The 20,243-nt window shown below is 52.0% G+C and overlaps 4 protein-coding genes across 4 annotated transcripts; 2 read left to right on the top strand and 2 right to left on the bottom strand.

Moving 5' to 3' along the window:
* Positions 1 to 92: 92 nt before the first annotated feature.
* TGME49_207180 (indole-3-glycerol phosphate synthase domain-containing protein) lies at positions 93 to 8,822 on the bottom strand. The gene is made up of 6 exons (XM_002371962.2): positions 7,624 to 8,822; positions 6,853 to 7,288; positions 6,345 to 6,496; positions 5,699 to 5,875; positions 5,124 to 5,303; positions 93 to 4,292 (listed from the first exon to the last, which is right to left on the bottom strand). Exons 1-6 carry the CDS (start codon positions 8,209 to 8,211, stop codon positions 807 to 809), a joined length of 5,019 nt encoding a protein of 1,672 aa, XP_002372003.1. The 5' UTR covers positions 8,212 to 8,822; the 3' UTR covers positions 93 to 806.
* Positions 8,823 to 9,247: 425 nt separating this feature from the next.
* On the bottom strand, positions 9,248 to 12,708 carry TGME49_207170 (hypothetical protein). The gene is made up of 3 exons (XM_002371961.2): positions 12,163 to 12,708; positions 11,259 to 11,441; positions 9,248 to 10,179 (listed from the first exon to the last, which is right to left on the bottom strand). Exons 1-3 carry the CDS (start codon positions 12,313 to 12,315, stop codon positions 10,090 to 10,092), a joined length of 426 nt encoding a protein of 141 aa, XP_002372002.1. The 5' UTR covers positions 12,316 to 12,708; the 3' UTR covers positions 9,248 to 10,089.
* Positions 12,709 to 14,564: 1,856 nt separating this feature from the next.
* Positions 14,565 to 16,837, top strand: SRS49D (SAG-related sequence SRS49D). Its single transcript, XM_002371960.2, has 2 exons — positions 14,565 to 15,528; positions 15,659 to 16,837. The coding sequence occupies exons 1-2, from the start codon at positions 14,931 to 14,933 to the stop codon at positions 16,153 to 16,155; spliced, it is 1,095 nt and encodes a 364-aa protein (XP_002372001.1). The 5' UTR covers positions 14,565 to 14,930; the 3' UTR covers positions 16,156 to 16,837.
* A 2,381-nt stretch (positions 16,838 to 19,218) lies between these two features.
* SRS49C (SAG-related sequence SRS49C) lies at positions 19,219 to 19,974 on the top strand (the record flags this gene model as incomplete). The annotated part of the gene is made up of 2 exons (XM_002371959.1): positions 19,219 to 19,312; positions 19,478 to 19,974. The coding sequence occupies 2 exons, from the start codon at positions 19,219 to 19,221 to the stop codon at positions 19,972 to 19,974; spliced, it is 591 nt and encodes a 196-aa protein (XP_002372000.1).
* Positions 19,975 to 20,243: the final 269 nt, after the last annotated feature.

Below are 20,243 nucleotides of genomic sequence, written 5' to 3'. Positions count from 1 at the left end.
TACTTCGTTCTGTACATTGTCGGGTAACGTTCGAGAGCAGTTGACGTGATTGCGAACCGACTCAGAGATACATTAAACGTTTTTGAGTTCAACACCTAGTTAAAGAAGTAGCCGCAGGATGGGCATTTATGATGTTGCATGCGTTCACTTTTCAGTGTCCAGACGCGCCTGTGTGTCCGCGCGTATTCGGATCATTCTCCGCATACATGAGTGTCATGCGTGGGCGCGTACAGAATGAAACATGATAGAACAAACAACACTCCTCTGTAGCACACAAAGTACGCCTACCCCTTTCTATAATGACAAGCGTAATCCTTTTCGAATGCACTTCAGCTGCTTCCCGGCCGATTCGCGCGTGGGCTCTATAAAAAAACCTGGTCCATTGCAACAGTACGCCGCCACGGCATCCAAAGCTTTGGCTGCAGCGAGGAAGTGTTAGCTGAAGTAGCATTTCTCGCAAATGTGAGGATCTCTTTGCGCCACGGACAGTCCCCTGTATGTAGTGGCATGCATTTTAAAATGCGCCCGACACGCCAGTCGGCAGTTACATAACGACTTCTGAACCACCAGTATAGATGGGTACAACGAAGTTACCATATTCTCCGTGCAAAGCCAACATTGATAACACAAAGATCATAGCTAGACCACGCATTGTGGTAGTCATAATATACGTAGATATTGTCTCTACGAATGATCCGCGATCCAGAAAGGCGTAACTCAAATCGAATACAGAGACACTGTAATCCCTAGGATACTGAATATGACTCAGGTACGAGACACAGACAAGCACGCAGCCTTTGTGGCTTTCAGTCTTCTCTAGTCTCCACTTCCATTCCGCCAGTTTTCGCTAGATCATCAACATAGCTCTCGAAAAACCCTCCAGCGCCTTGGCTGCTGGTACCCAGCAGCGCAGCGTAGGCACCGCGTTCGCCGCCCAACATCGCTCCTTGAACAGCGGCAGCAGTTGCCGCATCTGACCTCGGGATGCCCTTGTTATCTGTTTCTCCACAAGGATTTTGCGTAGAAGCGCCTTTTTCTTCTCTTTCTTCTTCGAGGGAACTGCGTTCGGGACTTCTGGAAGTGCCTGCTGAAGTCACCCGCTTGACTGCCCGAACAGCAGCTTGGGGAGAGGCTCCCTCTGCCAAAGCCGCAGCTGCAGCCGAGGCTGCTGCGGTGACGGCATCTGATTTGAGAGCCGCTGCGGGGGGCGGGAGTTGTCGCCGTTCTGCCTGCAGCCTCTGCTGCTCTTTGAGGAGCTCGTAGGCGTGGTGGCCAGTGCGTGGCAACCCGCGGGAGGAGTCGTCGAGAGACGCCTCGGAAGACGATCCACCGCTCCCGCGTTGCTTCAGCTCTTCGAGAAAAGCCTCCTGCTGCATGCGTTCCTGCACCTCAGGAGGATCGTCCAGGTGATGGTGACTCCCGTGGCCCTGGAAAAACGGCAGAAACGCCTCCATCTGGTCCATTGGAGTCGTCAGCGACGGCTCAGGGGTATGTCTCCCAAAACGAGAAAACGTTTCTCTCCCCCCGTCCCCGAAGGAGGCATCACCGCCTTTCTCGCTCGCTCCGGCTGCCGAAACGGCTTCCGGAGCATCGATGGCTTCTAAGCCTCTTTGGGCGGCTTCTTCGCTTTTGCATGGAAGCATCTGAGCCGCTGCCTGGCGACTCTGCTGGAGAAACTGCTGTTCTAACTCGTGGTCTTCTTTCTTTCGGCGATCCGCCCGCGCGAACCACTCTTGTGTGTTGAAGGAGACTTTCTCGACTCGCCAGCTGGACGCAGGTCCACCTCCAGTTGTTTCACTGCCAAGGTCCCTTGAGGCAGCTTCGGAGAGCGGTGCATGCGGCTCAGAATATGATTCAGAAGGATGTCTACTGCCTTTTGAAGAATCGGGTTCTTGATTTTCGACACTGTCTTGAGTTCCAGAGTGCCCCCGCGCCTTCTCCATTTGAACGTTCTGATAAGACCCATTCTCGTCAGCGCTTTGCTTCGAGTGTGCCTTTTCTTCATCATCTCGCGCTTCGTGCTCTTCACCATCCGACTGCTTCTCTTTCACGATTGGCCCTTGAGACATTGGGGACGAACTTTCGGTGCCTGTCCTAACACCAGCCTGAGTGTCAACAGCTGCTTCCTGGTGTGGAGCAAAGGATACCTCGCCTGCTCTCTCCGGCTGTTGACTAATACAAAACCCTGCCTCTGTACTCCGATCAGCGTGTGTCTCCGAGCCCAGAGGACTACCAGGTCCCCCTGCACCGGAGCTTTCCTGCGCGGACTGTCGCGTGGCTTTCTTCGCCCTCAATTCTTTGAGAAATCCATCTAATTCCTCCTCTGAGAAGAACAGACGCCCAATTCGCTCGAGTTCAGCCTCGTCAAACAGCTCCATTTTCTCATCCTGTCCGCCCCCCAAACCCACAACAGCGTCCCCGCCCGGTGCTCCTCTCCCCTCGCCCCTGGAACCTACGGTCCCCGAAAAGCCTGAGTCTGCATGTGGTGTGAGCGAAGCGCCCACGATCTTCGAGTCGCCTCCAACTGTCGCGAGTCTCTGCTCCTCTCCACACTGTGACTCTAGTCCTCCAGCCTGCACTAAGGGGACCCCCAGAAGGTCGGGGCGAATGCCTGAGGCCTTCCTTCTCTGAATCGCCGCAGCCGCCAAGGCCGCAAGGGCATTCGGATTCGGAGGGTTAGTGCCCTTGAGAGTTGCCGCCGCCGCCTTGGCTGCCGTAGAGGCGTCTCGTTCACCCCGGGCCACCGCAGCAGTCAAGGCGGCGGTGGCAGAGGCGGCGGCAAAAGTCGGGGCAGCCGCGCTGAGGGCCATCGCTGGGTCATTCGCATCTGCCAGCGTATACGCACCTCTCTCCGCTGCTTTCTCCAGATGGTCCCGCGCCACGGCAGCGAAACCTGCGGGGTCGGCGACGGCCGCCGCCGCTGCGGCTGTGCATGCAGCGGCTGCGCGAGCGGGGTCGTTAGGGAAGGCCTCTTTGAAGGGTTCCGCGACCGTGTCGGCGTCTTGGGCCATCACAGCCAGGGGGTCGAGGTCTTCTTTTGCAGGCCCCGAAGCCCGGAAATGCGGATCACTCTGGAGCTGCTCCTGGAGGGCTAGAGGTGGGACAAACAAAGAGCCGTTTCTGACGGCTTCGGTGTTCGTTTCGGCCTCCGAAAACGCCCGAGCGAGCTGTTGGTACTGCCGAAACATCGCCAGTTGCTGATCTCGGTGCTCTTCCTCCGCCATCCGGTGCACTTGCCGTTCGCGCGCGATCTGCCCTAACAATTCGCGCGTGAAAGCCCGGAGCACCTGCTCTTCGTTGGGGGCAGAGTCGCTCTTGTCGAAGACATTTGCCTTCTTCTGCGGGTCTTCTGTTCGCTCTCGCCCGCTGCTATTATCCGGCGCACGTAAACTGGAAAATGCGTGGAAACTCCCGACCCTCTGCGAATGCTCGTCCTCCTCGCCTGACACATCAACGATGCCCGGCGGCGGGGCTGGGTAGCCGCCATCTCCAGACTTGCGGGAAGGAGATGCAGAGTCTCCACAGTTGTCATTGAGCGACGAGAGAGACTGCGCCCTACCAACTGCATCCCCTTCTCGAGCTGGCACTGTGTGCGAACCGAAGGCAGACGCCGCCGGCTGTCGAGGCTGGAAGTCCGGCCCTGACAGTCGGAGAATCCGTTCAGTAAATTCTTCACGCAAACCTGCGCCGCCCTGCATCTGTCCACATCTTTTACCTAGCGTTTCCGAGTTCTCGTCTTCATACAATTCAGAATCGGCCAGCGAAGGACAACCAAAACCTTTGTTGCGGATCCTATCCTGGCAGCTTTCTGCTCTTTCCTTTCGCCTGACCCCTCCTCTGTCTCGCGCTGACGGATCATCTGGCTCCGATTCCCAGGCGCGCCGCCTCTCAGTAGGTTTCTCGTCAAAATTTTCTTTTTTTCTCTCTGCTCCGGTGTGACATGTCCACCCGCGCTTCGCCTCCTCGAAGACCTTCTCCGCCACGTCCAAGTCGTCTTCTTCGTCCAGGGAGTCATCTATCGATTCAGCGTCTTTCGTGTCGACCACAAAGGCCTCACCGTCGGATAAAGAGGTTGGGTTTTGCCCTTCTTTTGAGCGGGCGCGTTCTGCGGCTCGACGGGCTTCACGCTCGGCCTTCAGCGCCGCTTCCTCCTCCTCGACTGCGGCAGCGGCGTCTTCTAGGCCCCTGGCCGCTGCTGCCGCTCCACGTGGATTGGGGGCAAAGAGATGCACGAGCTCGCGAGGAGCGCCTTGCCAAGACTTGACTTCTTTAATAAAGTCTAGCGCCCCAGGCTGTCACAAATACACATGCCAGAAAAAGCAACATGAACGCCGGCAGGGTACTGAAATCCGACGCTTCTCGCTGTCTTAGGCAGTTCAGTGAGGTTGTGGTGTACGGCAATAATAAGGAATATAACACTCGAACGCCAAAAACAAACAGACCAATTGTATTCTGGCAGAAGGAGGAAAACAGGCTAGAAGCAGCAAGAGCGTGCGACATACGCAGCTCAGCATGAAAGTTTTTTCTAGTGTTTTCTTTGAGTGAACTCAGTGGGGCTGGAACCGACAACTCCCTTGCTTCTGCTTGAAGGCGATGCATGCCCAAAAACACCTTCTCAACAGGCAAACAGAATCAGCTGTAGCTGCTAGCAAGAGAGCGAACAGCGAACTTTTGTCTCACATCGGAGACTCACCAGCAGCCACACGGCTTGCGTACACCGCATTATTACAGACATCTGAGATTCATGAAAGACCCGTGGGTTCTGCCTTCAAAAACATCACCATCACGAAGCCACAAGGTGGTAAAGACAGATACAAGTGTTGAATTCAGCAGTATCCTAGCCAGATAAGACAGCCCTCGTCTCAACGAAAGGACTGCGCCTTGTTAGCCGCATTTCTCCAGGAAAAGAAGGGCACACATTTCTGCGAACCCTCTATATGTTCCTCCACGACGAAGAGAGGAAACTGCGAGGAAATACGAGGCATGTCGGTAGTAGACTCACAGATATACTAGGTGTTCTCGAACCCACGCGAACACAACAGAACCTGGATCCGGCAGACACAGACCTTGAAGTTCTGGATAGGAGTCAAACGTGTAACGCATGTAGCCTTTTTCAGTCTTACGCGAGTAAGAGCTTGTCCGAGGACAACTCCATCGAAGCCACACTTTGCACACTTTGCCGCCTGCGCCAAGGAAATCAGGCCGCCGGAAGCGAGCACGATGACCTCAGGAGAACAGACACTCCGGACTCGGAGCGCCTGCTCAGGGACGAGGCGACCTGTGTAGCGGTCCCACTGATTGACCTGGTAAAACAGACGAGAGAAAAGACGACGATGTACGCATGCATCTAGTAGCGCGACGTAGCGCAGCCTCCAGGAAAGAGTTGGGATTTAGTCGCTGCTCCTCCACTTGCAGTCGCGCAGGCGCGCCTCTTCAGAGCGCAACGGCCGGGTTCCCAATGAAGAGGCCGGTGGAACAGGAAGGCGAAACCCAAATCGGATTGGCTCTATGCGTACACGAAACCAACACTGTTGACGACCACAGCTTCCAAGCACACAAGAAAGGCGGCAGGAGATTGAAATTTAACACTGTTCGCCGTAGGTACCTAGGGTGATCCATGTATTGTGGCTAGAACAACCGTTGAGGAATAGGCTTGATGTCGCAGGCACCTGGCGACAATCATCAGAGCTTCGCTTACCACCAGCAGCGTGGCGCCAGCGTCTTCTGCCTGCTGGGCCTCGGCCTCACTGTGCACTTCGACGAGTGCCTGGGTTCCCATGGTTGAGCAGGCGAAGAGCAAATCTTCCAGATCTTTGCCGAGGATGCAAAAATGCAAATAAACTCCATCAGCCTTCGCTTCAACAGCCTGCGCCACCTGACAGAGAACAACGTACCAGACACACGCCACATAGTTTTGCTGTTCGTCAAAAAGTCGAGAACTGGTTTCAGTATTTGCCTGTTGTATTCTCAGCTTGCACTATGTTACTCGTTCTACGGAGAACGACGCGACATTATGCCAAGAAGGATTCCAGACTGCTCGACTTTTTTGTTAGATCTAACCTGGTGTTCAGTTCGTGCTATTTCTACAGTAATTTCCACCTTGAATAGAACTAGAGAAATCCCATATTTCATGTGCAGCATGAAGTCTACCATCAATTGGTACCTGACTGACACTGCATGCCTGGCGACTTGTGATTCTGCATGCTCTGCCAACACCGTAGAAGTTCGATGCGGTAAACGACGACCTCGAAGATCAAAACTGTGTGGTTGAACGCGTAGGACATTACCAGTGGCGAACCGAAAAGGAATCTCGTTTTTTTTCGGCAAAGCAAGAAACTGCGCACCTGGATCGGGTGAATGATGATGTCCTTCATCACAACCGCAGGTCGGTCCGACCAGGTGTACGCGTTACGAAGTGCCTTCGTAGTTGCCTGCAGATCATCGTAGCTGCCGCCCCAGCCTTCTTTGTTTGTATTCACCAAGATGATATCTGCGCCTGAAGAGAGAACCAGCATGGCAAATTCTGTTTCTAAATTGCACGCGAGGAAACAGTCCCGAGGCGTTGTCTTACAAAGGGTCACTCGACGCCGTTAACAGAGTCGCGCCTACGCGAACAGAATTCTACACTCGCCTTCAGCTTCGTACGAAAGAGTCGCTCTCCACCACTACAAAAACGAGGAAAAAACACTCAACCAACCGTTTCGCGCCTGCACTGGACAAACATCGCGGCATTTCCTTTCGTGGTCTCCGTCACGAAGCGACATCAACGGAACAGCCGCGTTCTCAGGATTTGTGGCGACTCCACATGTCTTCATTTTCTCCCAACACAGACAAACGCGTCACTCCACTCACCAGCGCTAGCACAGTCGACAGCGATGTCTCCTGGATTTCGGTACGACAGCCGCCGAGGATTGACAGCCATGTTTGTGCAGCTCCGTCGCTTCAGATCACAGGCAACACTCAGCCTGTGCGGCGTCTCCGTTTCCTGAAGGACTTCCTGGAGGTCGTAGCCAGGTTTCTCTTCACCGACTAGGCGGCTGTGTTTCTTGCGTACATGCTCGCAGTTCCCTTCCTGGCGTCTTTCCTCTCCTTCTTTTTCGCGTGTCTCTCTGCAGCTACCGTCCCAGCGAGCTGCGTGCAGGGCTCGAATCTTCTCGTCGCGTTCCTGGGCGTTTGGCTGGATGCGCATGCGTTCCGTCAACTTCGAATTCAACGTGTGGTGGACGTACGCCTGACGGAGCGTAAGCGGATCCAGCAAGCTGCCGTGCTTCTCCACCAGAAGCTTCACCTGCAGAGTCGTTGAAAAACGAGTGACTCATTCGTCGGATGTACGCACGCCACAGGAAGCTCTGAGCCCACAGGCCTAGCACCGATGCAACGGACGCGCAGCAAAACCGCCGTGAAAGACATTGTCTGCATCCCAGGTGACGAACCACCAGACACACACCCAAGGTATTCACCCGTTTTTACCGGGAAAGAGGGCACCGGAAGAACAGTTCTGACAGTTCTTGTATCCTGTCGAGAGTCAGAGGTCTCGCTTTTGGGTTGCTGCAACCCAGCAGTGGCAAAACGAAGGGGAGCAGAAGTCAGTTCTTTACACTGAAACGGCGCGCAGCAGCCTACCTCATACTGCTTTGCCTCCAAAAGTCTCTGCAGCTGGTCGAGAGCCAGCGAAGGCAGACGTCGGTCTCTGACGGCTGCCCGGAGGCAACGCGCAGCCCTGCCGCGACCCGGCGTCACCTCTGCGCGGCCATTGGAAAATGCGTTCCGGCGTCTGAGTTTGTGGAACTCTCGCGAAAGTGGTGCAACGGGGGAGAAAAGGGAGGTGTGGAGAGTGCAGCCTGGCAAAAAGCCAGGCAACCCCTGAGGGGCGTTCGCTGGAGCCGCACAGAGCTGCTGCACAGCTGAGAGTTCTCGTTCTACAAAAACTCGGGAACTGGAGGAAGCGGGAGGTGCGAAGAACGGGGCAGGGAGAGAAACGGCAGAAACCCGCAGAGGAGTCGAGCCTGGAGAAAGCATGTGAGATGCGGCGCATTGCGTGGATTCTCGGCACTGGCGGAAACAGGGGACAAGGGCGGTGGTTGGTTGGACAGCTAGAAATACATTTGCTTCTCCCCTCTTGATAATAAGCGGCCCGTAAAAGTGGTGAGAGGTGCAGAGAAGGAAGAGCAGCAGAGAAAGCCCCGAAACAATTCGAGACGGGACCAGCATCAGGAACGACTTTCTACCTCGACACTTTGTGCGTTAGTTGCACAGGGTAAGGTAGTTCCATGGAATTTTCTAGACTTCTTGGCGAAAGCAGTCCAAGTAAGCTGCAAATAGCACATCCTGCTTGTGAGCAATGCCCTTCTGGGGCAGATGGAGACTCGCCACCACATCGAAACAGCCGACACAACTGGAATGTCATACCGCTTTGACGCGGAGGCGAGGGGGGGGGGACTCGAGTTCTTTATTTAGAGCGTTTTACGGTGTGAGATCCCTTGACAGGTGAAAGGAAATGTGCGCTCATGGCAAAGGGAAAGGATGCTACCCCAGCCACAACTCGCGAAGATCGGCGACGACTCGTCCGCCACATTACTGTGTTCTGCCGAAAGGCACATTTCGAAGTTCACGCAGTAGCCAACGCCTCAGCGAAGAAGAGCTGGTTCTCCTCTTTTAAGTCAAAGAAAATGCCAGAAATGGCTGGCTCAGCTCTCTTCAACTGAATGTAGTGGTGTGCCGAATGGACGGGTCATGCAAGCTTGAAAAACGTCGAGACAAGAACAGCATCGCGCCGCTGTATGTCTCTGGGTGTTCACAAGACAATTGCTTGAGTACAGCTCCTCTTTGGTGCCAGGAAAGTGCAAGACAACCTAACAACATCGAACCGAAGGCTCCACCGTGTGACGGAATAAAAGTTGAACGTTATCGTCGAACGATAAGGGAGCAGCAGGTTGCCGACACCTCTCTTTGAGAAAATCGCATGCATGCGCCGCAGCCTAAGTCGCGTACGAAATTCTACGGGCTTCGGAATTTTTTTCAATGTCACCTTCACGTCTCAATAACTGATCTGCCAGCAGATGATTTCGTGAGCGTATAAAGTTTAGACATGCTCTGTCGCTATATATATTGATTATATAAATGCAGAGGCCGTCTGTTTCGCAATATTTCACTTGCAAAGGGCAGTCGGAAGAACCGTTTCGGCTCAGTTCTAACAAGCTTTGAAGCAGAATCCGCACAATCGACGACACCTGGCAACGAAAGTTCTCTCTCTGACCGCCATTCCACCTTGAGCAGCCTTAGTTGGACCACCGACACTTCCGCAGGTTCCACTCGGCAGTGCTGTAAGTTTCTGGACACCCGACCTCGGTAAGGTTTTCTGCCGTTGTCTTTTATTTCGAGGCTGTACTTGTATGGGAAAACTACCCTTCTGATCTCCACAGTGTGCATCATGCTCGCTGATTCACGGTAGTCTAGCGCGGAAGTCCATGCGCACAGCGCTGGCACAGAAAGGTTCGCTGGGGGTACGCCGAGATGCGTAGTGTTCGACAGCTTGTGGCGACTGAATAAATCACATTATTGATTCCGTCCGAAGAGAAAGGAGTGGACTGTTATATTTTTCGTCACGTTCCGCTCGACGACAAAGTGCAAGCACGTAAGCTTCGATGGTGACTGTGGTCACGGCTACCCGCAAACATCCTTTTTCCAGTTCTCTGAGCCGCCACACAACACTACCGAAAGAGTTGTGGCGAATTTGACTGTAGTGAGTTCACTAGGCGAAAGCAAAGCTGCTGCAGGGAATCTCATCCGTATCAATGTTCCGTTTCCACCAGACTGGACAGCGGCGTAGGAACAGTGACTGTTCTTGCTTTTAACATCAACTGTGCTGAGGTTTCGTGAAACAGTGTCCAGAGACGACCGTTCGGCTTCAGTTGAACTTGAGGAACACATCATGGACAACGCAGGAAGGGGCACCACCGGAGCGCAGACGGCGCGAAGTCATCGAGTCGAGCTCTCCGTCAGAACTCGCAAAACGGCGCCTTTCTCGCGGCTTTCTTGGAGTTCGCGCCCCAGAGGAGAGACGCGCACCACGGCACTGTAGAACCAGCTTCAGAAGAAGGCTTTGGAGAACATGTAGAGAGGCCCCAGCGTCACCAAAACAGCCGTGAGAGGAAAGTAAACGTCCGCCCGCGGGTCGACCTGCGAAAACAGCCACCGGCACACAAAACCGATCCTACTTGTGCGACAGAGACAAGGTTCTTCGCGGAGGAGACCCGGCTGCATGCGCAAACTGCTCTCCAACACAGACATACGGATACCCTCCTTGTTGTTCCCTGCTGTGCAGAGATACAGGGAAGCACAAAGAGTGTTGTTTTCCCTCACAGATCTTCGGTAAACGCCGTAAACGCGTGGATCAGTGGAAGAAGAGGCACCTTCGTGCAGCGCCAACTGCGAATTTAGCGCGCCGTATGCCAGTCTTCCCTTGTAGACAGCAGGCGAAATAACCACGGGTATAAGTGTTACATCGAGTCGCGTCTTACGAGCGAGAACTACAAACTTAAGCTTGCTCAAACCCGTCGAGTCTCAGCTCACGAGCCTCGTGGAAGCAGGGACGTCTTGCGCAGCCTCAGTGTGAAGATCCACACTCAGTGTCCTCCTCTCACGTTGGTGCCAGCACGTTATTCCACCCACAAGTCTCCCGTTTCTCTCTCCCTGAGTAGACTTTCACCGGGTTCCTATTCAGAAAAAAACGGTGCGTCCCAGACACCTCCCCCACAGTCCGTCCCTCTCTCCAGACGTTTGGCCGCGGCAGGACTTTCTGGCGCCAGCTGAGAGCTCGAACCACTGCGATCAGTGCATTTCGTGTACACATCTCCGATGCAAACCCACGCTACGTTGAAAAGCTGGAAATCAGCGCTTTGTGTGTCTTATGCGGTCCAGCGGGGTGGTACGTACAACTCCAGCTATGTCAGCAGCTGAAGAAAAATCGCTTTACATTTAAGAGGAAAGAAAGAGGGGAGACACCTCAAGAGGTAGAGCACTTATTTGCGGGATTAAGGAGACCCCGACTGAGGGGACGTTGGCCGTTGGTTCTTGGAAACCGACTTCCGCAACCCCAGCGTAGGATGGTACCAAGTAGTTTCCATCTCCTCCTTACAAAGACGGCACCAAGAAAATGGAGATCCTAGCTGGACCACGAACTGCAGAGATCACACTTTTTTCAGAAAGGATTTTTTCAGGTCTGTTCAAAGCACTATAGACACTATAGAGAGGCTTACGTATTGACGGAAGCGAGAGCCCTCAGGCGGAAGGCGAACAGGCATTCGACCCTCCATGCCAGCCATCTTGGGAGACGCAGGCTCTCGGGGGGCTCTGCGGATTCCAGGAATGTGAGGCGGAGGCAACAGGGATCCTTCGAGTTTCCCAGTGCCTGCCGCTACGTTGGCTCTGCCCGCAAACGTCTGCACATCAGAGAGAGCTGAAACGACAAGCGAGTTACCCCTGCTGCGCCCAGAGAAACGTTCACGTTTAAAGACTGAAGTCTGCCAGAGATTGGATGCGCATCCACTTTGACTGGGAGCAGAAGCCGTCGTGAGGCCACAGCTCTGCGAGAAGGAAGCTCCGAGCTGGGCTGTTTTTTTCTGGATATCCAAAGAAGCAGAGGAGACACTGAGAGAATACACTATTTCCAGAGGCCCTCGAAGAAGGGAGGCTCTTGACAACTCTGGTGACCGCAGTCTCGACACAAGTGGAATGGGCACCCTAGCTCGCTCCGTTAGCAGATCGCGAGGGCTGCTCTCTGAGCAGAGACGACAGAATCGCATGCATAGCTGACAACTCCAAACCTAACGGGAAGGCGGGGAACATAAACAACTCAGACGCTACAGACGGAATGTGAGTCACTTATAAAACTCCCCATCACGAATCCTGCAGATAACATAAAACAACTGACAAGGCATGTCAAAAAACAGAAAGAGAACTCTGTCCTGGTCAGGAGTCTGGAAAATCACAGTTTGAAGGGAACGAAGGGAGTGCCGCTTTCTCCCTCCACTGCGCTAAAGCAAGTTGCACCAGCTAGAAACGTTTTTTCCATATGAGCAGTTGTCTTCGTCGTGTACACACATATATACACATAAATGTGGGTAGTGCATGTGTCCATTAAAAGCTGGCCTTGAAGTTTACCTCTGTTTCGGCAACCGCGGCGTTTTTTACAGACTCCAGGGCGACGTTGCCGGAGGGGCGGGAGGGTGCCGACTTGGAGAAGAAGCGGAAGACGTTGGCATTTTGGCCAAGCATTTGCGCCGCAGTCTGGCGGAGACAGTTGTGAGTTGCCATTTTGCCAATTAGGAGAGACGTGGCAGCAAGGGAGACACTGTGGTGCAGTTTGATCACCCCAAGGGTACACGCTTTTCCTTGGAGTCCCTATAGGGAAAACTCCTGTCGACTCTACAAGGATCGGTGGTCCACCGCGGCGTCCAGACGAACGGTCGAAATAAAATCTAGTACTTCCAAACTCACGGAAAATGGCGGGTCTCTCAGAAAAGGGTTCAAGAAATGGGACAGAAAAAAGGCTTGGAGCCTACTGGAAGGAAAACCGAAGTCCCCGTGCGCAACAGAAACGCTTCTCCGTCCAGGAGAGAAAACTCGGGGTAGCGTCTCGAGCCTCGACGACAGCGTATGTGCTTTCTGAGGTCCGCGAAAGATCCACAGGGAGATAATTAAAGCCACACAAAGGAAACGGAAACGGGAAACAACGGGGGCGTATGTCGTTGTCGTCGACTTGGCCGACAATCAGCGAAAAACTGCATGCGCGATCCCCGGACCGTCTACAAGCCGAAAACTTGGATACTAGGTGAGCTTGTATTAACAAAACTCGTCAAGTGTGAAACAGCATTGCCCTCACAAAATCACATCCCTGCAGTGAGTACCGATATGCCCTCGTGAGAGGGGAGACTAACAGTCGAAACCTGTCTTATCTGTTTCCTCATAAGACTTCTGGAAAGTAGCCCCAACGGCTGTGGTATCCCATGACCTGGCGTCTTGCTGGGTTCCACTACGGCTACGCTGCATGATGACACTGATTTATCCTAAAGCCCACTGAGTTCCGCTCTGCGCGTTGCCTTTGATTTCTTGTCTCTTTACTGGTCACCTTCGACTGACACAGGGTTCTTCACCAGTGGTGTCTTTGCTCTAGAGCCTCAATTACACTGCCAAGCAACGGTGGGAATAAAACAGGAATGCACTGTGAATATAGATTTGAGCCGTGACATAGAGCTTGTATAGACGGTCAGTAGTGGGGCAAGAAGTCCATCCCACGTTGCACGCTCGGATTGTTAGGGAACACTCGCTTCCCAGTTGTAATTATAGCATTTCGTTGTTGCTCATCTTCGCTTTTCCATATGCGGGTATCGGTAGTCTGGTGCACTGCACAACACGAAGAAAAGAAGTGGACGGTAATGTCGTCCCAAGAGCCCCTTTAGTCAGTGGCAGACATGACTGTCGGATGGCAGTTGTAATCCGACACACGGCAACAACGCACACTTCGATCCTGAAATCGGAGAGCCTGATCGAAATCCAGTAGCTGGTCAAATCGTGTAGAAGCGAGTTATTCGTGATGGCGGATTATACGATTTTCCAGATTTGCGTAACAGGGCCCTCTGAACTCATTTTCTCGGTCTTCTTGAAAAGAGCATTCTGCCCTAACACATAGGAGTTCCTTGAAACGGACACTTCCGTACAGCACCACATTCACGTGTCTCACTGTGAAGTGATCTAGCCACAACAAAGCGTGCATCGAAAGCGATATAATTATTCTTCTGCAGTTGTGTATCGATTGTTGCTGAAGGACCGGCGCGCCTAGTTCATATGTGTCTAGCATGATCATATTGTTCGTACTCGGAGATCTGATTCATGGACCAAACTGTTCAGCGAGCTCGAGGCACACAGGAAACAAGAGTGATCAGAGACACAAAAACACGAGAACACCCTTCACGCAGATCTAGCGAGTATAAAGAAAGGAACTGCGTATGCGTAAGTGTGCAAGTTTCCAAAACCATGTACGTACAGATTTGCGTTTTCGGTTCTGACTCTCAAACGTTCACGCAACACTAGTCTGTAGTTAGTGAGAAGAGTGTTCACAAGAGATCGATTTGCTGAGGCTATCGCAGAAAGCCGTATATCGTCTGAACAGCAACCTTCCGACCGAAGTGTTGGTGGGGAGGCTGTCTTTGGAGCTTTTCTAGTTTCTTGAAATCAAGACAGTTTTTTTTATCCGTTTACCCCTATTCTGCTACAGCAATATCCGATTTCCACAAATGGCGGCAAAGAAGGCAAGGGCGTTTGGTAGTTACGTGTGGATTATCAAGAACCAGACAGATAGTCGATGCCTGCGCATACCTTTCTTCTTCTCATTTGTCGAAGTCCGATATCCTTTTTTCCTTTTAGTAGCGTGTTTCTCTTTCACCTGATTGAACATCGATTCCTGCTTCATTATCACTGACCCAGGGAATGATACAGCAACAAGTGATAAGTTTGCCTGTATGGCGGGGGGCTTCTATCCGTTTCTTGGCGTCATGATGCTGTCTTACCCTACTGTGATCCTACGGATATACCTGTTGACGCCAACATGCTACAGCCCGATGTCGTCGACTTTCACTGTAACCAAGGACCCTCTCGTCCTCATTCTTGACCTTCCTGGCCTTTTCTACTGGTAGTGTGCGGAACCACCCCGCAGGTCTTCCGGCACTGGCTGGCGGCGTGGCGATGGAAACTGAACAGTTTCCCGAGTCACACCTAAGAAAACACTAGTGTTTTCCGTTGTCAACAGGTTTCTCTGTTTCGTGTCTTTCGTTGTCAATAGTCTTCTCTGTTTTGTTCGGCTTGCCGCACTTCCGTTTCTAACTACCGCCACAGACAATTTTAATCCAGTTCTCCTTCTGGCGCTACTGGCGATGGCGGCTGCACACTCGGCTGCGGCCTGTCGTTACTCCACGTTCTGGCCTTGTCTCTTGCGGGAGAGACAAAGTGGCACCTCTTCCGTGTCTTTCGTCTATCCTTCTCAGTTCTTGTCGCTATCTCTTCTCGTAATTCTCACGGGCAGTTTCGCGCAGCAGTCGGCAGGAAACCAGGCAAACTCACAGTCTGTAACATGCGAGAGTAATGCATCGCCTTTGGTCTTAAGAATCACAAGCAAAACTAACGAGGTGAAATTCAAATGTGGCACAGATTTGCAGCTGAGGGAAAATCCAGCAGGCTCTAACAAATTTTGGGGAAATGCCGCCTGCACTAAGGAAGTCGATGCGTCGTCCGTCACTTTCACGTCATCACCCTCTCCCGCTAAGGTGGCCGGAAATAAAGGCACAGAATACAGCCTCGCACTGAAGAACAGCAGCCTGCCACTGAGTCCCTTTACAGTCTACTTTTCGTGTGACCCGCCATCTACAACAGGCGTTGGAGAAACTGGTAAAGCAAAAGTACCTGCTTCTGCAACGACCTGCATAGTTCAGGTGTCCGTGTTCTCCCAAACAGCTGTGACTGTCCCCGAAACAAGTAAGCGAAACCAGGCACACAATCGAAGCTGCCGCCGTATATGTGATTCCTGTCTCTGCTAAGACGTCCCGCACAGTCATTCAACCAAAAAGTTACGTTGTGCTGCGCACGTGCGTGTTGTGTCGTTCAGATAAATGCAAGAACGGACAGGTCACTGTAGCGGTCACCTCCAAGAGCAAGTCTGTCACTTTCGGATGTAGCGAAGGCGCCACCCTGAAGCCCGCTCTCCTCGACCATGTTTTCATTGAGAAAGCAACTGAGAAGAGTGGTGGCGCATCAACTGGCAGAGAGGAGGAGGTTGTCTTGCAGGACCTCGTTCCAAATAGTAGTTTGGTTGAGAATGCAGCTAATACCGGAAATGACACAGTTGGCTATACGCTGTCCTGCCCAGATTTGCCTTCGTCTCCCCAAAACATCTTTTACAAATGTGTCTCACCAGCGTCGGCGCGCGAACAGGTGGGAACACAAACAGAATGCAAAGTCCTTATCAATATTGAAGAGAAACCCGAGGCTGAAACGCCTGCGACGCCTGAACCTTCCAGAGGGGAACAAGGAGTCGTTCTGGGCAGTGCCTTTATGATTGCGTTCATTTCTTGTTTTGCGTTGGTGGCAGGGAATATGTTCTAAGTGCTCTTGTCGCCATCCCGTCTCCGGTCTGACACTTTGTTGTACTGTAAGGGGGTAAAAGATGTTTCTTTTTTCAGGCAGATTTCTCCGTCGAAGAAGGGACCGAACCTGTTCGAAGCAAAGTTCCTCTCGTGTGCATTCGGGAAAAATGTGGTAGTTCTATGGCAGTTGCGTTGATTCGCTATCTGTATTAACTAGTATACTGTAGAAATATGGACAGATACATATTCACACAGAAAACAGTGTTGATAGTGAACCTTGCGCTTAGCTTGGGGCGTTCGAGGTGTAACACGCTTCGGCGTGGGTTCCCTTTTGCTTTGACCAAATTGGGGAATCTCAGTTCCCATATCCCGTCGCTGCCGGGCACCCTCGTTGAAACAATTCTGCGTTGGTTTTTGTGCCGTCTTACAACAGCTCGTACGCCGAGCGATTCCAGATACTGACGATTGAGTACTAGCTCAAAATCCTGAAGAAGGGGACTTGGGATAACTCGAATGTATCTTTCAAACATGCTTTTCTGGAGCCTCGTGACGATGGCAGAGCTCGTGGAGTGCCAGATAAATTTGTCATCTCATACGTTCCGTGCTTGGGGTTGTTTGACACTGAGGCATACCGTTGCGACGCATGTTCCCCGATGACAAAGCCTGTTGATCACATTGAAGGAGAGTTGGTAATGATTACAAACGAAAGAAAACCATGATAAACCCTCTACCAGCGAGTCACATTGAGATGCAGAGACCCCGTCAAAACAGAGTGTATTTTGTCTGCAGCCCATTAGTGGAGTTCTGTGACTACCTCTAGCGACAGACCCACAGCTGCAAGGCCAAGCAACACTGGGGCATGAAGCAGGTGTTTCCTATCAACAAGTGTTCGTATAAGCATGCATCTTGTATGAAAAATTAGCGGAATAAAACATTGATAACACGTTGGTCCCGTGGATACGCTAGAATATTCGCTTCCCAGCAGTTGTGGTAGGGATAGGTGGTTTTCCGTAGCTGTTTCAATGCGGTAATATCGCTACACGGTTCTATGTACGAGCACGAAGACTAAAATCGCAAGGTAGGGGTCGTCCAAAGAGCCCGCCTATTCACTGCCTGGCGTGTCTTTTTGCTGGCAGTTGTATTCCGACATATGGTAAAAACCCACATTTCGACTGTGAAGTCGGAGAGCCTGATGGAAATCCGGTAGCTAGTCAAATCATCTAGAGGCGGTTTATTCGTGATGCTGTTTTACATGGCTTTCTCGTTCTGCGAGAAGTCGTCAACCCATCTTGTTCACTTTCAAAAAGAGCCACCAGCCCTGACGGGAGCTTCTTCAGGCCGACACTGTCATACCATAGCCAAACCCGTTTTCTCGGTACCGACTGATCTGGCATCATCAGAAACGACTGTTGAACAGCAACATCAGTATTTGTCTGCCGCTTCCTATCGAATGTTGCTGAAAAGGCACCACACCTAACTTAAGTACCTTAGGTACGGTCACCTTGTGAATGCTACAAGAGGCACTCAGAGACACAAAAAGATCGTGGCTCCAATTGTTCAGGCAGTTCGAGGCAGACATGAGGCAAAAATGAGGAGAGTTCACAAACTCCGGCATCCTGCTTCAGCAGACGTGTAAGGAGTAGATGCAGATACACACGGGTTCTGGTTCCTGAGGAACAAAAAGGTGTAGGCTTTCTGTACGAACTATAAATCTTCACACGAGTGTACAAAAGAGAGCATATTGTTACAACTAAGGAACGATTGGCTGCCAAACACCCTTTGAAAAGAATGTGTTGTCTGAACATTTCTCAGCCGGAGGAACTGTTTTTTATGGTAGTCTTTAGACTCCTTTATCTGTCATACACCGAGAACGACTTTGCTTGCATCCCTATACCCCAATTCTCCAGAGGGAGATCCTGCCTGCCACTGGTCACGAACAAACGAAGTACTCACTACGCCGCATGGGTGGGTTACTAGTAGAAAGACAGGAAATTGACGTCGTCACGTTTCTTCCCTCTGAATTCCCGACCACCCAATGCTCCCCTTCCTATTTTGGGGATGCTCCTTGTGTTACTTGCACGTCGACTCCTGGTCTGCGTTCGTCAATCCACGGGAACTGCAACACAAAACAGAAAGTTTCCCATCTGCGACCAGGCAGCGCTGTTTACGCCATGCTGTTAAGGCACTCAGAACACTATCCGGCTCTCCAGTGAAACTGTGCGTCTACTTGCTGCTGTCCTGATGTTGCAATTCGATGTTGTCGATCTTCACTGTTAGCCAAGGACGCGCACGCCCCCATTCCTCCCACGATATCTCTGGCAACCATCCCCCAGGTCTTCCGGCACTGGCTGGCGGCGTGGCGATGGAAACTGAACAGTTTCCCGAGTCACACCTAAGACAGCACTAGTGTTTTCCGTTGTCAACAGGTTTCTCTGTTTCGTGTCTTTCGTTGTCAATAGTCTTCTCTGTTTTGTTCGGCTTGCCGCACTTCCGTTTCTAACTACCGCCACAGACAATTTTAATCCAGTTCTCCTTCTGGCGCTACTGGCGATGGCGGCTGCACACTCGGCTGCGGCCTGTCGTTACTCCACGTTCTGGCCTTGTCTCTTGCGGGAGAGACAAAGTGGCACCTCTTCCGTGTCTTTCGTCTATCCTTCTCAGTTCTTGTCGCTATCTCTTCTCGTAATTCTCACGGCCAGTTTCGTGCAGCAGTCGGCAGGAAACCAGGCAAACTCACAGTCTGTAACATGCGAGAGTAATGCATCGCCTTTGGTCTTAAGAATCACAAGCAAAACTAACGAGGTGAAATTCAAATGTGGCACAGGTTTGCAGCTGAGGGCAAATCCAACAGACTCTAACAAACTTTGGGGAAATGCCGCCTGCACTAAGGAAGTCGATGCGTCGTCCCTCGTTTTCACGCCATCCTCATCGACGTCTTCACTATCGCTAAGTTTTAAAAAACCCTAAGCCGGAACAAAATGCAGAGGCGGAAAATAGCCTGAAGCTAAAGAGCGGCACTTTGCAGCAGGCCCCCTTCACAGTCTACTTCGCGTGCGATCCCAAATCTCCTGCAGGTGGAGGGATGTCTGGGCGGGTTGAAGCTTCTGACCCAAAGAAGTCCTGCCTAGTTCAGGTGTCTGTTTTCTCTCAACAACCAACGCCAGTTCCTGATTCAAGTAAGCTGATACAGAAGCGCCTATGAAACCGCCGCTGTGTACCTTTTTCCGGTCTTTGTTGAGGACGATCCGTATACTCATGCTTCCCTGATGTTTGCGTTGTTCTGCAGTCATGTGCCCTCAGTGTCTGCGCTGTGCTGCGCACGTGCGTGTTGTGTCGTTCAGATAAATGCAAGAACGGACAGGTCACTGTAGCGGTCACCTCCAAGAGCAAGTCTGTCACTTTCGGATGTAGCGAAGGCGCCACCCTGAAGCCCGCTCTCCTCGAACATGTTTTCATTGAGAAAGCAACTGAGAAGAGTGGTGGCGCATCAACTGGCAGAGAGGAGGAGGTTGTCTTGCAGGACCTCGTTCCAAATAGTAGTTTGGTTGAGAATGCAGCTAATACCGGAAATGACACAGTTGGCTATACGCTGTCCTGCCCAGATTTGCCTTCGTCTCCCCAAAACATCTTTTACAAATGTGTCTCATCAGCATCGGCGCGCGAACAGGTGGGAACACAAACAGAATGCAAAGTCCTTATCAATATTGAAGAGAAACCCGAGGCTGAAACGCCTGCGACGCCTGAACCTTCCAGAGGGGAACAAGGAGTCGTTCTGGGCAGTGCCTTTATGATTGCGTTCATTTCTTGTTTTGCATTGGTGACAGGGAATATGTTCTAAGTGCTCTTGTCGCCATCCCGTCTCCGGTCTGACACTTTGTTGTACTGTAAGGGGGTAAAAGATGTTTCTTTTTTCAGGCAGCTTTCTCCGTCGAAGAAGGGACCGAACTTGTTCGAAGCAAAGTTCTTCTCGTGTGCGTGTCTGAGACACGTTGTGTTGTTGCACCACCTGGGCTGAGTCCCCTCTTAACATCAGTATATGCAGATGAACATCCATATATGCATGGATGCCAACATGACGCGTACAAAATTGTATGTAGGTAATGAATT

This window comes from Toxoplasma gondii, chromosome X, assembly GCF_000006565.2.
Source record: "Toxoplasma gondii ME49 chromosome X, whole genome shotgun sequence".
NCBI lineage: Eukaryota > Apicomplexa > Conoidasida > Eucoccidiorida > Sarcocystidae > Toxoplasma > Toxoplasma gondii.
This window is presented reverse-complemented; position numbering and strand designations above follow the sequence as displayed.

Coding starts and splice junctions, on each gene's coding strand:
- TGME49_207170 (XM_002371961.2), bottom strand. CDS start 12,315: ATGGCAACTCACAACTGTCTCCGCCAGACTGCGGCGCAAATGCTTGGC. Junction 11,442..12,162: donor CCGCGGTTGCCGAAACAGAG/GTAAACTTCAAG, acceptor TCTGATGTGCAG/ACGTTTGCGGGCAGAGCCAA. Junction 10,180..11,258: donor GCTCTCGCTTCCGTCAATAC/GTAAGCCTCTCT, acceptor CTGTTTTCGCAG/GTCGACCCGCGGGCGGACGT.
- TGME49_207180 (XM_002371962.2), bottom strand. CDS start 8,211: ATGCTGGTCCCGTCTCGAATTGTTTCGGGGCTTTCTCTGCTGCTCTTC. Junction 5,876..6,344: donor TCATCATTCACCCGATCCAG/GTGCGCAGTTTC, acceptor GTTCTCTGTCAG/GTGGCGCAGGCTGTTGAAGC. Junction 5,304..5,698: donor CTGGCGCCACGCTGCTGGTG/GTAAGCGAAGCT, acceptor CTGTTTTACCAG/GTCAATCAGTGGGACCGCTA.
- SRS49D (XM_002371960.2), top strand. CDS start 14,931: ATGGCGGCTGCACACTCGGCTGCGGCCTGTCGTTACTCCACGTTCTGG. Junction 15,529..15,658: donor TGTGACTGTCCCCGAAACAA/GTAAGCGAAACC, acceptor TGTGTCGTTCAG/ATAAATGCAAGAACGGACAG.